The 17,307-nt window shown below is 39.3% G+C and overlaps 1 protein-coding gene across 1 annotated transcript in view; it reads left to right on the top strand.

Annotated features, from left to right (window-relative positions):
- si:ch211-212k18.7 (lysosome-associated membrane glycoprotein 2) overlaps positions 1–17,307 on the top strand; it is a 78,054-nt gene that overhangs the window by 45,675 nt on the left and 15,072 nt on the right. The window contains exon 4 of the mRNA XM_039746944.1: positions 7,432–7,507. Within this exon, the coding sequence (XP_039602878.1) occupies positions 7,432–7,507 (76 nt within the window). The remainder of the gene's footprint in view (positions 1–7,431; positions 7,508–17,307) is intronic.

Genomic DNA, 17,307 nt, shown 5'->3' with positions numbered 1-17,307 from the left:
AAATCCGCTTATATACCTTGACATATGTGTAATTGATTGCATTACATGCGATGCTGGAGGTAGTTTCTGTTTTCTGTCAGACACATTTTGACGCCTGAACGTATCAGCAAGCATCTCTTGGACGGATAGCAGCAATTTCACATTGGAAGCTTTTCCTCAAATCTTCCACAGTATGAGGCTTGCTCCGACAGACTTTTCCTTTGAGCATACACCAAAGGAAGAAGTCTGGTGGTGTCAGATCCGGCAACCGTGGTGGCCAAAGTCCCTTTGAAATTACCCTGTTGCAGAAGAAGGACTCAATTTCTGCCATGCTCCTTGCCAACGTGTGACACGTTGCTCCATCTTGCTGGAAGTAACCTTCCGTTAACTCACGATCATCTAGTTGATTCTGACATTGTTTAAATAAATTGGTGACCTAATAGGTTTGCACCATGAAGACATGCTGCTCAATACTGTACACCACCATCCTGAGGAGCAGTCGAGCTACTGAGTGAAGTGTTTTGGGTGGTATGCACCCAGAAGTTGCAAACGGAGGTTGAACATTGCTATGGCTGTCCAGCGTGTACCTCATTGCTCCAATGCAGGGGCATTCTGGCTTGTTCGAAGCTGATTAGCACATTGCAAGTCGTTGCTTTGTTCAGATTGCTTCTTCCTAGAAACAGTTATTACAGAATATTCTGGGCCTCTTTTAAATGAATCTCACTCTATCTATCTATCTATCTATCTATCTATCTATCTATCTATCTATCTATCTATCTGTATTCTTAGGCCTGAATCACAATCTGATTATCTGGATGGTTACCTACCAGGAAACGCTTGTGGTTAGTCTGATCTGCTTCTCACAACTGAGAGAACATGGCAGGTGTTTGATGACTGGCTGACCAACTGCAAACATTACCTGATGAGTAACCAGCTAAATAATCAGATTGCAATTCAAAACTAGGACTGTTTATATATATATATATATATATATATATATATATATATATATATATATATATATATATATACAGTGCATCCAGAAAGTATTCATAGCGCATCACTTTTTCCACATTTTGTTATGTTACAGCCTTATTCCAAAATGGATTAAATTCATTTTTTTCCTCAGAATTCTACACACAACGCCCCATAATGACAACGTGAAATTATTATTAAAAATAAAAAAATGGAGAAATCACATGTACATAAGTATTCACAGCCTTTGCTCAATACTTTGTCGATGCACCTTTGGCAGCAATTACAGCCTCAAGTCTTTTTGAATATGATGCCACAAGCTTGGCACACCTATCCTTGGCCAGTTTCACCCATTCCTCTTTGCAGCACCTCTCAAGCTCCATCAGGTTGGATGGGAAGTGTCGGTGCACAGCCATTTTAAGATCTCTCCAGAGATGTTCAATCGGATTCAAGTCTGGGCTCTGGCTGGGCCACTCAAGGACATTCACAGAGTTGTCCTAAGACCACTCCTTTGATATCTTGGCTGTGTGTTTAGGGTCGTTGTCCTGCTGAAAGATGAACCGTTGTCCCAGTCTGAGGTCAAGAGCGCTCTGGAGCAGGTTTTCATCCAGGATGTCTCTGTACATTGCTGCAGTCATCTTTCCCTTTATCCTGACTAGTCTCCCAGTTCCTGCCCTAAAAACATCCCACAGCATGATGCTGCCACCACCATGCTTCACTGTAGGGATGGTATTGGCCTGGTGATGAGCGGTGTCTGGATTCCTCCAAACATGACGCTTGGCATTCACACCAAAGAGTTCAATCTTTGTCTCATCAGACCAATGAATTTTGTTTCTCATGGCCTGAGAGTCCTTCAGGTGCCTTTTGGCAAACTCCAGGCGGGCTGCCATGTGCCTTTTACTAAGGAGTGGCATCCGTCTGGCCACTCTACCATACAGGCCTGATTGGTGGATTGCTGCAGAGATGGTTGTCCTTCTGGAAGGTTCTCCTCTCTCCACAGAGGACCTCTGGAGCTCTGACAGAGTGACCATTGGGTTCTTGGTCACCTCGCTGACTAAGGCCCTTCTCCCCAGATCACTCAGTTTAGATGGCCGGCCAGCTCTAGGAAGAGTCCTGGTGGTTTCGAACTTCTTCCACTTATGGATGATGGAGGCCACTGTGCTCATTGGGACCTTCAAAGCAGCAGAGATTATTCTGTAACCTTTCCCAGATTTGTGCCTCGAGACAATCCTGTCTCTGAGGTCTACAGACAATTCCTTTGACTTCATGCTTGGTTTGTGCTCTGACATGAACTGTCAACTGTGGGACCTTATATAGACAGGTGTGTGCCTTTCCAAATCATGTCCAATCAACTGAATTTACCACAGGTGGACTCCAATTAAGCTGCAGAAACATCTCAAGGATGATCAGGGGAAACAGGATGCACCTGAGCTCAATGTTGAGCTTCATGGCAAAGGCTGTGAATACTTATGTACATGTGATTTCTCAGTTTTTTATTTTTAATAAATTTGCAAAAACCTCAAGTAAACTTTTTTCACATTGTCATTATGGGGTGTTGTGTGTAGAATTCTGAGGAAAATAATGAATTTAATCCAGTTTTGGAATAAGGCTGTAACATAACAAAATGTGGAAAAAGTGATGCGCTGTGAATACTTTCCAGGTGCACTGTATATATATACAGTATATGTGTTATGCATTACAAACCCCTGATCATTCTGCCTAGCAACAGCCTAGCAAGTCTGCATCACAAACAGCAAACAATGGCACATAATAAAACAAAATAGCTTCACAGAAAGGCATATTTGAAAAAAACATTTTGAAAAAGATCATTATTTTTAGAGGTATAGTAAAGTGAGGTACTACTTACATAATATATTCTATTTGGGGAACTCTGTTTATTTCCTAGGTTGTGGGATTATCCTGGATGTTTCAGTTGGGGGACTGGAAATGAAAAGGATGCCTAAGGGTTGCAGGAGTAGCATATTGGGTAGTGTGTGTTGCTGTACTGTTCAGCTTGTTAAGAATACAGTTATTGTTTCCACACCTGTTTCAGCCTCATTATTTGGAATTAATTGGAGATATAACAAGAGGCCAAGGAAAAGGCTATAGAAATATAAAACAAATTTCATATCATGCCAAGTGGTGACCCCAAAATATTTCAAAGGGGATGTCATGGAGCTCCAATAAATAGCCAAGTGGTTACTTGGGGTACTGTGGAAGTCCAATATGCATATTTTCCACATACAAATTAAACATACAGTACAATTGTAGTGAAATACTTACTTTGAAGAAGCTCAAATATATATATATATATATATATATATATATATATATATATATATATATATATATATAATAATAACAAGCAAACAAACTTCCAGACACACATATGAATATCTCTTTGGGATAAGAAAGCTGCAGCTGCTGTCATTTACCAGCTCACTTCACAGATACCGAGGGTGCAGTGGATCTCAAATATATTAGGTAGAAAAATGATTAGTTTGAAATGCTGAAATAGAGTACTTGAAAACTTCTGTTGGACCTTGATAAGTGGTAGAGGGGCTGTTGAGGGTACTTTGGAGCCCCAATGATTGGTGAAGATGGTGCTAGAGGTGGTGAGGAGCCCAGATATTTGACGCAGTGAATGGGGTGCTGTGCTGTAGGTCATATGGACCCAATAATTTGTGAAATGGACACATTTAGCCTGCATGCTTGAAGTGGAGGGGGGACTGCTGTGCAGACCTGACATGTTGGGGTGACGACTGCAGAACTCCAATTGAGTCTACATGACTAGAAATATCTTCTCATATTAAAGTTTGTCTCAGGCCCATATGAAAGAAATTACAGAATATTAGAAGTGATTCTTCGCCAAGGTGTATTTATTATTTACCACTAATTTAATTTCCCAGTCCCTTTGGTAAATCTAGTCTGTCCAGCAAAACTGTACAATATTTTTACTGTACTAATTTACTATTTATACTATTTATAGCAGATTTGTTTTAACAAAAGTAGCTTATAAATCCTAAGTATGAGTTCAGATGTTTCTGTTGTTCTGCATTTATAGCACAGGTAAGTGAAATGAGTTGCTCAAGGTGACAGATGGAGCCACTAATGTGAAAGAAAATGGCAACCTTCCACCTTTCTCTGCTGATAGGGCAGGCAGTGTAAACACAGTGCATTTTACATAATGCCTTTCCTATAAAACACCACCTCAAAATAGACTTACATGTATAATCTTGCAGCATATGTAGGAGAAGTGACTCATTCAAGATCATGCAGTGCTTAAGTGCTTGAGATTGAATTGAGCAACCTTTGCTTTACAAGCTGCTGCTTCCAATGCAACTACAAAGTATGAATACTTTCAAAGTCACATTGCAATCATTCTTGTATTCATTTCTAATCCTTTTTTGTCTAATACATTGCAGCAAGGATCAGATTCCTATTCTGACAGAATTAGACACAAAGCAGGAAAATATTAGCCTATTGCAAGGCACATCCTAAACACACACACACGCACATACACACTGTGTTGTAGAGTGTTGAGTTTAGACTTGAATTGCATGTCTTCTTTAGAATGTGAGAGGAAATCAGAGTACCTGGAGAGAAACCAACACATGTATACATGGGGTCAACAGGTAAACTCCACAGAGGCAGTGGTCAGGCAACTGGACATGTACAGTAAGGCAGCCATTTTCTAATCACCTAAATGTTAAGGTAGAGCTGATAAAGGGCTGTTTAGAAAAAATAGCACTTAATAAAATGTATATTTTACTTTTTCTGCAACAGTAAAGGAAAAATGTGGGGAGAAAAATGACATTTTAAAACCTTAGTATCAAGTGTAAAGCACAGCAGAATAGAGTTTGGAGGCCAGCAGGTGTCACCATCTGGCTACCATTGCTTGTTGCTTTTTATGAGACAGAGGTTTTCGTACATATTTACTTTTACATTTAGTCACTTGGCAGATGCTTGTATCCAAAGAGTTCAACATGATCGAGTAAACATCAGTCTGGTAAACTGTTTAGGAACAAGTGTTATAAGGCAAGGATACAAAGTTGACCATCACTAATGAAGAGCTCTAAACCAAGCAGAACAATGCAAGACTAGTTACTCTTATCTTAACTAATAAGAACCTCTAGTCAAAGCTGTTTTTATTTAGACAGACTTCCACAAAACAAGAGAGCATTCAAACACTTCCTATACACGCTGACGGAGTCGGCAGTTTGAATGGTGACCGTCAGCTCTTTCCACCAACTAGGAACTACACATGAAAAGAGTCTGATACCATGCAGAGGTGGCACCACCAGATGCCATTCATTTGCACACTTCAGTGGTTTTGAATGAACATAGAAACCCATGAGTGCTTATACATACTGTACAAGGTGTGATCAAAAAATATGGTGAATGTTTTAAAAAAGAAATGTTTATTGCAGGAAAAGATTTACAACTACTAGTCACGCTCAAAATGTTCTCCTCCACTTCGAATGCACTTATCCCAATGCCCCTGCCACTTTGCGAAGCAGTTCTGGAAGTTTTCTGTTGAGAGCGTCTTTAGTTGGGCTGCCGTGGCTTCCTGGATGTCCTCAATGGATTGAAATTGTTTGCCTTTCATGGTCATTTTCAATTTAGGGAACAGCCAGAAGTCGCACGGTGCCAGATCCAGCAAATAAGGTGGATGCGGACACAGCGTAATGTTTTTATTAGACAGAAATTGTTATACTAACAGGGATGTGTGACAAGGATTGCTGTCATGATGAAGAATGAAAACGTTACAACCTTTTCCTTGGTTATTGCTGTTGAAGGACGTCCTGATCTTTTCTCGTCTTCAACCGAGTCAGATCCATTACGAAACCGATCAAACCACTTGTAAACAGTCTTAAATGTCAGTGCAGTATCACCATAAACTGATTTTAACATCTGATGGGTTTCCTGAGCTTTTTGCAATTTGAAACAAAAGTTCATGTTAATGCATTGCTCGATATCCGTGATTAACGACAAACTTGAAAAACACACTTGAAATCAACAGTGGCTCACAAACGACTGACAGTATCAAACAAGTTGAAACTTTTCACAAACTCGGCTCTAGGATGGACGTGTCAGAACCTGCGTTGAAGTTTTTTTTCGATTGCTCTTGGATGGTCCTCTGCATCAACATTCACCGTACTTTTTGATCACACCTCATATATAGGTGCTTAACCATTGACCACTCTGCAGGCGAGCATAACAACTTGAACATATGTACGGCTACAGGGTGCTATTGGGGTGAGCTTAAAATAGGAGTGACATGCGCCATTTTTGGCTGGTAGAATACAAGATGCGTTGCTGCTTTTTGAATCATCTGCAGTGGCTTGTAAGCACATGTAGGAACTTCTGACAGTAAAGAGTCGCAGTAGTCCAGAAGTGACAAAACCAATACTCTGCATAGTCGGTCAGATATGGTCTGATCTTGTTGAGTGAATCTGCATGAATAAGAGACAGTTGTAGTGTGACCTGTGAAGGATAGCTGGTCATCTATCATCACCCCAAGGTTAAATACCGAATTGGTAAGTGTTAATGATAATTAGCCAAACTTGACAAAGATGGTGTAGTGGAAAATGTTTATGTATAACATTTTTTTTCTATTAAGCTCGTCAGTTATATTGCCTTTGTTCGAACTGCTCTAAGTAGGATGAGTTCATTCTAGTATGTAGTCTCCAAGGGTTGCTGTGTCACTCTCTATGCAAACTAATACAAGATGATCTCATGACCCGTATATGGGCCTGTTTGTAACAGATTAACTTGTTATTAACTATGTGCTAAATATGCTATTGTATATTATTCATACACTCTAAAGCCATTTTCTAACAAACAACTGGCAGCACTCTGATTTTACAGTTCAGAGAGCATTGAGTACTCCAAAGATATCTTTGTCACATAAATAAATTTCTTATCTTATATATACATGTCTACACATGGAAGCGTGTTGCCTGTCTGTCCGGCCCAGACCTGCGATGCTACAGTATGAAGTTTAAAGAGCCAGCAAGGCGGCCCCAAGTAAACAAGCTGGAAGAAAAAAGAAGTACGAGGTTACAGCATGAAGCTGAAAGAAAGCGACTCCATCACCAAAGTGAAGCCTCCGAGGAAAGACACAATTAGCCACTAATACACAAGGGGGACACGCACGTCTGCAAAATGGAACCACCGCCTCTGCATTTCATTTTTTTTTCTGACGATTTTAATAGTTTCTCGGATCCTGGGCTTTTTACAGCAGGGGCTTACACAGATAGTACTTACATATTATTGAAGTTTTAAAAACCTTTTTATGTATGAGTGCCGAAGTGGACCAGGGATGAAGATAATTTTCCCCTAATCTATGTGGTGTTGGAAAGGTGGTCTGGTTGGGATAACATAGAGATCTGTCTTTACTAGTTTAAGCTGAAGATTCACTTCATTCATCCAAGTTAAGGTATTGTAATGTCTGTGTCTTCTTTCTTGTTACAGAACACAACTAGCAACACAGTGTTTGTCAGCAGCATCGAAGGCCAACTGAAATATTCATTTGATAAAGACACAGCAGGTAAGTACCTATTATTTTTGGAATGCAGGGAAAACAAAGATCTAAAGGCTCCTTTATAGCTACAGAAATAGTACCACACTGGGACTGTTCTCTTAACTGTAGCTAAGTCAGATTTTTTTGTAATTGTGTGTGTTTTTAGGGTTTTTTAGTTGTTTGTTATAATATTTCATGAGCTTCTGAAAAAGATACATTTCTCCCTGGAAAACTATCTAGATACCTATCTATTTTATATATACAAAACCTCACCTATCTATTTACAGTATTTACCTAATATACAGTGTGTCCCCACACTTACCTATCTAATAAAGAGCAGCTTGAGATGGTGCAGGTCCACTCCATGTTCCCCCTTCACATTTGCGAGCCTCTTGAGCCCAACACCGTACGATAGTTATGAACGAATAAGCTGACTGATGGGGATAAATCACACATGGAGCAAGGGGATGGTGTAAAAAGTGTTCCATGCTTTTATTAAAAAGAATAATAACAAAACCAAAAGCAGTGTCCACAGTGCTCAAAAAAAATCCATAAATAAATTATCCATAAAAACAAGTGAATAGTGGGGGATAAAAACACAATAAATTAATCCATTTAAAGCAGAGGTTAAAAATGCAGTCACTGGCTCCTTCAGATCTCAACCCACCTCCATCTTCATCTCCCCGGCTCACGGCAGCCACCGGAGACTTAGCAGCCATCAACTTCATCAACCCAACCACCATCTTGGCTGCCTCTTCACAGTGCAGCCAGACTGTCTGAGGTCTTCAATCCTCCCGTTATCCTTCACGCAACCCGCAGTCATACCTCTGATCCCTGGGGAGTTCATCGGCCATGTTTGCCCCACTTCACACCATTGCTCAGTGGGGCAAACCAGCCCCTAGAGCGCAACAGCCTATGTTCCATTGTGGGGCCCCAGTTCGTGCTGCCTTTCCCTTCTAGGTGGCCAGATTGCTAGGTGGTGAGACTGCTCTTCAGCCATCTTTTAACCTCAGGTCCCTTTCTTTTGTCTTTTTTTCCACTCTCTCGCACTCGCGCTTCTCCTTTTGTATGTGAAGATATGGTGCAGGTGTGGCGATTAGCAGCTCCTGGAATCAATTACGGACACAGATGATCCCTCACCTGTGCACTTAAGTGAGGAAATGTGGCATTGCGCCCAGGACCTGCTCCAGCCACACTGCCATGCCCCCTCCTTAAGCCACAAGTGTAGTGATTATTTATTTGAAAAGGCAATGAGCCACGGACCTCACCTTACCACACAACTGTCACTTTTATTTATCTACCTAATCTATAACACCTATCACATGTACAGTAGCTATCCATCTAGCTTTATTCACAACTAGCTTAGTTTCCCAATTCATAACAAATGCAATTCATTTTATTACTAAAATTGTTTGTGATGAGCCATCTTTTGGAATGACAGAGACATAACAACCAGATGCACATGCACACACAGACACTTATCCTTCTATTAAAGTGGATAAACTGTGGTTTAAGAATCAAGAGGGGGGATGTTGAAGTTGTAAAAAAGTGTTTAATGAAAAAGTGAACACAGGTGTGGGGTGGCATCTTTCACATCTTATAGAAATCGGGGCAGCTTGTTGAAGCAGATCATTTATTTTGAGAAACTGATTTTCTGTTGCTGTGTTCAAATATAGAATCTAAACACAAATGTTTTAATCGGAACAGCATTACAAATATCTGTGCCTTTTTGGTAATTTTTGCATGATGCGGTAACTTCATCAAGACAGTTACGCAGCACAGGTGTTGACAAATCACATTATAATTTTATGACCTCCCCCTGCTGTATCTATTCTCTTTCTTCTGGTGCCATCTTATGTTAATAAAGTTTGCTGATCATTATGGCTATTTCAACTCTGGAAACTGCTGAATGGAGTAAGGACCTTGGACTCCTTGAACCATTCTTGGAGACCACAGAGCCAAGATGTTTTTTTCGTTCAAGGTTCTTTCTTGCATCTTTCCCTGAATAAGTTCTAGCAGCTGGAACTTGTTGTTGCTCATATTAATTATGAATATGATACTATTTCATACAGTACAACATTGTCACCATGAGCAATGCCTTTTGTGCTTCTCCATCTTGATTCAGTTACTTCTATGTCTATGCTCAGCCTCTGCATTTCCATCTGAACATTGTCTAATTTAGTCTGTAATTCATCCTCCTTACATTCCATTTTACAATCTTCATGTCTAACCTGAAGATTTTTAGCACCTTTTGACCATCAAAGGTCTGCCAGGGTCTGCGGGTCATTAATTGATCATTTTTAGCCAGAACACAAGCTTCTTATCACCTTGACGCTTTTCCACACTCTATAGCAAAGTGGGTGAGCACTTATGGAATTCACTTTGAATATAATAAGATCTCAAGAATTGTTTTCATTGTGAAATTATGGACACTCCAGGTCCGAGTTTGAATCCGACCACTATCTGTGTTGAGTCTGCATCCTTTTCCCTGGTCATTAAGGTTTTCTTCCCACATTCCTAAGGCAGATTGACTAGTAACTTTAGCTTGGAACTCCATCATTCCAATTGTGACATTATCAGACTGGTGATCAAAATCTCAATTAAATATATTAAGATTCCATATTAGGGTGGCATGGTAGCACAGTTGTAAGGGATCATGGGTGTAGAAGAATCCTTCCCTGCAAAATTCTGGAAATCTGAGCATGGGAAAGGTGATATATAAACAAAATGTATTATTATTATTATTATTAGTCTTGTTCCAAGCGGACTCTATAAGTTCTCCTCCTGTCTACTTGATTATTTTAGGTAAACTCCAAAGGCAAGCAGATTTAGGTTGATGGGTGACTGTTTTTGGTCCAGTTGGAGTTAATGTTGGTTAGTGGGTGTCTGTATGCCTTGTTATAGATTATACCATCTGGCGTTGCATTGCACCCAATGGTGTTGTTACAACAACAACACCCAAAATAAATGGCCACATGAAAGAGTGGAGAACTTTTTATAACTGATACAGTCCTTCAAGTCCATATATACTTTATAAATCTGACAAAGCATAATAAATGTAGGAGTAGTCCAGTTTTCCTCTCACGTGATGAACACATATGTGTGTTACCGTAAACTGTCTCTATGTGTAGTAGGTGTGCCATGTGATTTCATTGGCATTCCATCCAGTGTCACATCCAGTACTGCTGGGATGGGATCTGGCTCTTGACTTTAATTGTGGATTAAGCAGGTTTAACATATGGATGGAAAATTCCATAATATGTGGAGAGTCAATGCAGTTTAGTACTTATATAGGTATCCTTTGAACAGAAGGGTATAATACAGTACATACTGTGCATTGTAATGGTGGAGGAGGACCGACCATGAGAGAAATCAGCTGAGATGTGTTTCATCATGGGAATCCACAGAGTTCTGAAATAACTTCATGTGACCACGATGTGGGAGAAGGACATTTCATCTGAACCATTCAGCCCTGGTCAGAGTCAGGCCCATTTCATCAGTGTACATTTATTGCTACCTAAACTTCATTTCTATTTTTTGCCACTGATTATTTCATATATAAAAATGGTGATGTTTATGTCCATTTCGGGAGATTTACTGAAATTACAGAATCTGCTGCTATGGTTAAAGTTTGTCTCGGCTACATTCTCAGTATCTTGAACAGCATCAAAAACCACATCCCTACAGTTTGCAAAAATGGCAGATGATGAAATCAACTCTTCCCCAAAATGTCAGCAGATCAGGCAGTTTGGAAATCAGTGCATCTGACATAAAACTGTTGGTGAAGGTTGAGCATAAGACCATGAGTCACAGAAAATGTTTCATTCTAAGAAGAAAAAGAAAGTCACATAGAGGCTGAACATAATGCACAATTTAATTTCCTGAGATGTGATGGTTTCATGTACACATTCAGCTGCCACATAAACAAGATTGTCAAATCACAGAGGCAGTAAGGCTATGGGATATGCTTTAAAACTAACTTTATAATTATACATAACATTCTAATACTCTGTTAATCCAGCTGAGGGATGGGTGGGCAGAAACCAAGCTTAAAGCCCACCCATCCAAACCCACACAGAGACAATAAATATAAAAAACACACCTTTGAGATAAGGTAGGGTATTGTTGGTAGACTGATGAGTTTCAGGACTATTTGGATTATGGATTGTAATAAGATCTCGATAGTCTCGATAGTCTCGATAGACTGCCCAGGGCCGGATTGAGATGAAATTGGGCCTGATGCTGCAGCGCAAAAAAGGACTATTTTTTCTCGGCATTGGTGCGTGTGCATTCAACACTCACTGTACATGCGCACTCAGACCGACCAAGGAGCCTTAATTGCTTGCGAAGCAACCAGCCAGCCTTTATTGAACATGAATAATAATAACGACATAGTTATTGTAACAACTCGTGATTAACATCAGACAATGTAACATCAACATTCAATAGCAATTGTCTGAAAAGTGCACTTAATGCAGAAAACCTATCAATGAAATACATAAAATTTTGCAATTCTCTTACGAAACAGAGTAAGAAAAAATGAATTTGCAAAGACCTTGGGTCAAAGTTATTCAGTTCAGGCTCTTGAGAGTAAAAATTTCTCTAAACATTCATGCAGAGCCTGTGGGCCGGCTTTTAGTTTTACCTTTATAGATAACCATTTAAATAGCCATCGATTTTTACTGTACAATTAACTTTCAAGGTGAAAAATGTACTATGTGGTACTTACCGAACAATAATGAAGTGGCAAGAATCCTCAAGATATTGAAAAAAACGCAGCTAAATTATTATTAGTAAACAGTTTACAGTCAACCCTCGTTTATCGCGGTTAATCTGTTGCAGACTGCCGCGATAAATGAATTTCTGCGAAGTAGGATTTTTTATTTATAAATCGAATATTTTCGCAGTTAGAGCATAGAAAACCTGTTTACAACCTTCTAAATACATTTTCTAACATTATTAGAGCCTTCTAGACATGAAATAACACCCTTTAGTCAAAAGTTTAAACTGTGCTCCATGACAACACAGAGATGACAGTTCCATCTCACAATTAAAAGAATGCAAACATATCTTCTTCTTCAAAGGAGTGCGCGTCAGGAGCAGAGAATGTCAGAGAGAGAGACAGAGAGAGACAGCATGAGCGAGAAAAGCAAACAATCAAAAATCAATAGGGCTGTTTGGGCTTTTAAGTATGCAAGGCACCGCCGGACATAGCAGCTACAAGGAAGGCAGCAATGTGAAGGTAGTCTTTCAGCATTTTTTAGAGGAGCGTCCGTATCCTCTAGGCCAGTGTGCGAACAGCCCCTCTGCTCACACCCCCTCTGTCAGGAGCAGAGAATGTCAGAGAGAGAGAGACAAGCAAACAATCAAAAATCAGTACTTGTTTGGGCTTTCAAGTATGCGAAGCACCGCACGGGAAGCATATCGTATATCATTGAGGAGTTTTATTTAATATGTAGTACGTGCTCTGATTGGGTAGCTTCTCAGCCATCTGCCAATAGCGTCCCTTGTATGAAATCAACTGGGCAAAGCAACTGAGGAAGCATGTACTATAAATTAAAAGACCCATTGTCCGCAGAAATCCGCAAACCAGCAAAAAATCTGTGATATATAATTAGATATGCTTACATTTAAAATCCGCGATAGAGTGAAACCGCGAAAGTCGAAGCGCGATATAGCGAGGGATCACTGTAACTTAAAATTGATAGCATTAACTTGAAATCTTCGGATAACAATAAACATGACGACGTTATAGTTACGTCACAGTATAAAGAACAATAGTAACTGTATAATAAGTAACGTCCCAAAGTCAGACTCCAAATTTCATTCTAAGAATTATTTTGAGGTTAATATAGCAAAGGAAAACTGTTCAGCTTCTGGAAAATTCTTGTCCGTTTTCATCTGGGCCTATTTCAGGAATGGGCCTAATGCTGCAGCATCAATAGTACCCACCTTAATCCGGCCCTGAGACTGCCAGGTCGTTACGTTTTTTGTGTGTAAAAGCAGATCATAAGTTCTTTCATTTCTCCTTCTACTACTACTGCCTTTTCTTATCTGTGACTATATTGCTTTTACTGCTGGCGAGTGACTGAGATCCACTAAAATCACTTTATTACCGTTATTATTAATATCATGTAAACACTTTTATCTGAGATGACATATAAGGATAAATCTTTACACTCAATTTGAGTGATGTTAAAGTACAAAGTCTGTTAGGATTATTGTCATGCCTTTCCCTTGTTTACATTCGTTTTTGTGTTTTTCCATTCTTGCCCCTGCTTTATGACTTTTTTCTTATTTGTCTTGCGTTTGTGTAATGATTTGTATCAGGCACCAAGTGCCAAAGCACTAAAGCAGAAATTCATCTTAGCGTTTTTAAGAATTGTACCAGAGAATTAAAAATAACCATTTGGCAAAAACAGTCAAGAAGGAGGCAAAGTGATCAAATACCAGAAAAAGCCAAGAAAACTGAGTAATCAAAACAGAGGTGAGAGGCAAATATGTAGTGAAAACATCAAAATTCAAAAGCCATAAATCCTAACTCTAACTTGGTCTGATTTTGCCAAACTCGCACTAAAGCAAAATCTGCTTTTGTTTAGAAATGATCCGACACAAGAACAACAGAAGCCATGCACTGTTGTTTTTTGTAGATGGAGCAAGGTCACTCTCACACACACACCCACGGAGGTCATATGAGTGACAATGGGCATACAGAATGAAACAGTATAGCTGCAGCCATACAAAATGGTCACAAAATGGCTGTGTCCATTCAAAAATAAAATAGAAAATGGTGGCTAAGTGATGTCATTGCAGTAACAAAAAACATAAATAAATATTGAGAAAAGCAGAATTAAAATTTCCAAATTTGAAATGAAAAGACTCAAGAGCAGGTATAAAACAAATTCTCAACAGCTTGTAATTTCATCTTGGTTCATATCTGAATGTAGTCTGTGGTACTTGTTTGCAAGGAGGACTATCAGCAGCTGTGGCCATTGGCACGTGGTTACCTAAGAAGACTACTGTATATACAGCCTGCTGTTATGGTATCTTCATGCCTAAGCGTCTGTGTGCTGTGAATAGGCAAGAAAGAATATTGTCTCGCTCAAATGATTAGGAATTTGGACCAAAAATTGAAACACAAAGGGACAAATCAAAAGAGTAGTCAATGAAAAGGCCAAATATCAAACTGGGAAGACCGAAATACTTGAACATTAAAGCACAATTCAGAACCCAGACTTTCTAAATTTCCTTCTCCTATGTAACTAATGAGATTTTGCAAGCCCTATTGGAAGTTTTTGTTCAGAGTCTTACATGTCAACGTCTATGGAGCCATCTTAAATAATCACAGCACAAATGATGTTATAAGCCACGCCACTACCAAACTCCCAGTCCCAGTAACCTTGTAAGTCTTGTGAGATAACAGCAAACACAAAATGACAGCTGAACAGCATTATCAAAAAAGAGATAAAAATGTTTCTTACTTGTGCAAAATCTAAAATTATGCTCCAAACTTCCCTGATCCCTCAGAAACCAAACATATTCATAACACAGTTCTTTTCACCCCTAGATCATTTCCTAGTATTGTAATGTGTTAGCTTTGTTCTTCTCAATTTTTCACTTTATTGTTTAGTTTTCTGTTTTTTAATCTTGATTTTGATTTACATTTATGATTTTCGGATTGTTTTCATGGCCTGCTTGTATTTACTGTGAGTTTTGTTAATTGAGCTTCTTAGTTTGTAGCCTTGGTTATTTTTCCATTTCTTCTGTTTCTAATTCTGAGTTCTTTATGTTTTATATTATTAGTTTATTTTATTGTGTTTATTAGTCCATTATTTTTATTTGGTTTAAATAATTAATAACAAACTATTTACTTAAGGCTTTCCATTTTGAGTTGGATGGTTTTTTGTGATGTTGGCCATCCCATTTAGGACAAATCACAACAAAGTCATCAAGCAGTGGAGGGCAAAATTCAAACTTGAGCACAAGAAGTGGAGTTTTGCAAGTTAGTCCCATGACTGCAAGAAAAAGTAGAACTGAAACTCAGGGTCACTTGACAGTCAGATGGGTCAGTACAGGAGAAAAATACAAAGAAAAAATGTCTCCTTTGGCCTAAGATGATTTGAATCTTCTGACCATTTATTTTCCAAACCTGTTTTTTTACTTTTCACAATCACAGATTGTCATAAAATCAGCAAAACACTCAGGATGCCAGGTGGTTTTCAACTGTGTTTACTTCCGTTACTGTCCCACATACACTATATGGACAAAACTATTGGGACACACCTCTTAATTATTAAATTCAGGTTTTTCAATCAAACCCATTACCACAGATGTATAAAATCAAGCACCTAGCCATGCAGTTTTCATTTAGAAACATTTATGAAACAAAGTGGGTCATTCTGAAGAGCTCAGTGACTTCAAGTGTGGTACTCTTATAGGATGCCACCTTTGCAATAATACGGTTCGTGAAATTTTATCCCTGCTGGAAATTTCACAGTGAGCAGTAAGTGGCATTACAGGAAAGTGAAAGCATTGAGGAACAACAGCAACTCCGCCACAAAGCAAAAGACCATGTAAAGTCACAGAGCGGGGTCAATGATTGCTAAGGTACATGGTGCTTAAAAGTTGTCCACACTATGCTGATTCCATAGCTGAAGATTTCCATAGTTCCACTGGCATTTACTGTGCGGTGGAAGCTTCATGGAATGAGTTTCCATGGCAGAGCAGCTGCACGCAAGCCTCACATCACCAAGTCCAATGCCAAATGTCAGATAGAGTGGTGGAAACGTGTTCAATGGAGTGACGAATCACTCTTCTCTGTTTGGCAGTCAGATGGATGAGTCTGGGTTTGGCGGATGCTAGGAGAACGTTACCTGCCTGACTGCACTGTGCCACTGTGCCAAGTTTGGTGGAGGAGGAATACTGCTGTGGGACTGTTTTTTTGCGTATGGGTTAGGCCCCTTACTTCCAATGAAAGTCAATCTTAATGCGTCAGCATACCAAGACATTTTGGACAATGCTATTCTTCCAAATTTGTGGAAGGCCCTTTTCTATTCCAGCATGACTGTGCCCCAGTGCACAAAGCAATGTCCATAAAAACATGGTTGGATGAGTTTGGTGTGGAAGAAGTTGACTGGCCTGCACAGAGCCATGACCTCAACCCCATCGAATATCTTTGGGAGGAAATGGAATGGAGATTGCGATCCAGGGCTTCTCGATCAGCATCAGTGCCTGACATCATAAATGGTCAACAGAATGAATGAGCACAGATTCCCACAGAAACACTCTTAAATCTTGTAGAAAGCCTTCCAAGAAGAGTGGAAGCTGTAATAGCTGCAAAAGGGGAGATGAACTCCATATTAAAGTCTATGTATTTGAATGCAATGTCAGTAAAGTCCCTGTTGGTGTAATGGTCAGGTGTCCCAATACTTTTGTCATATACAGTATACATTAACATTACGTAGCAAAGCCAAGATCAACTCACATCTCCCTTCTTAGAAATGTTTTGAACAGTCAGGGATAATGCATGTAAGGAATATCTTAATGCTAATCTAACACAAATATATTCAATCATTTTAAGTATCTTTTCTAAAATATTTAAATGATTACTTAAAGCTAAAGTTTCTGATTTTTTAGTCTTTATAATAGACAGGTGTTTTAATTATCCATCCAGATCTTGTTGTTCTTTGCATGTTGGTGACCTTGGGTGTTACTGCTGAGCTTTCTTTCGGGTGTTGTTCCACCTCAGGCTCCTCAGTAGGCTGTGGTGACAGTTCGGCTTGTGTTTCTAGAATGTTACTTGGAGTCTCCATAGAATCAGGAATGGC

Source organism: Polypterus senegalus, chromosome 3 (genome assembly GCF_016835505.1).
Source record: "Polypterus senegalus isolate Bchr_013 chromosome 3, ASM1683550v1, whole genome shotgun sequence".
Taxonomy (NCBI): domain Eukaryota; kingdom Metazoa; phylum Chordata; class Cladistia; order Polypteriformes; family Polypteridae; genus Polypterus; species Polypterus senegalus.
The sequence above is the reverse complement of the archived record's forward strand: the minus strand, read 5'-3'. Positions and strand labels throughout refer to the sequence as shown.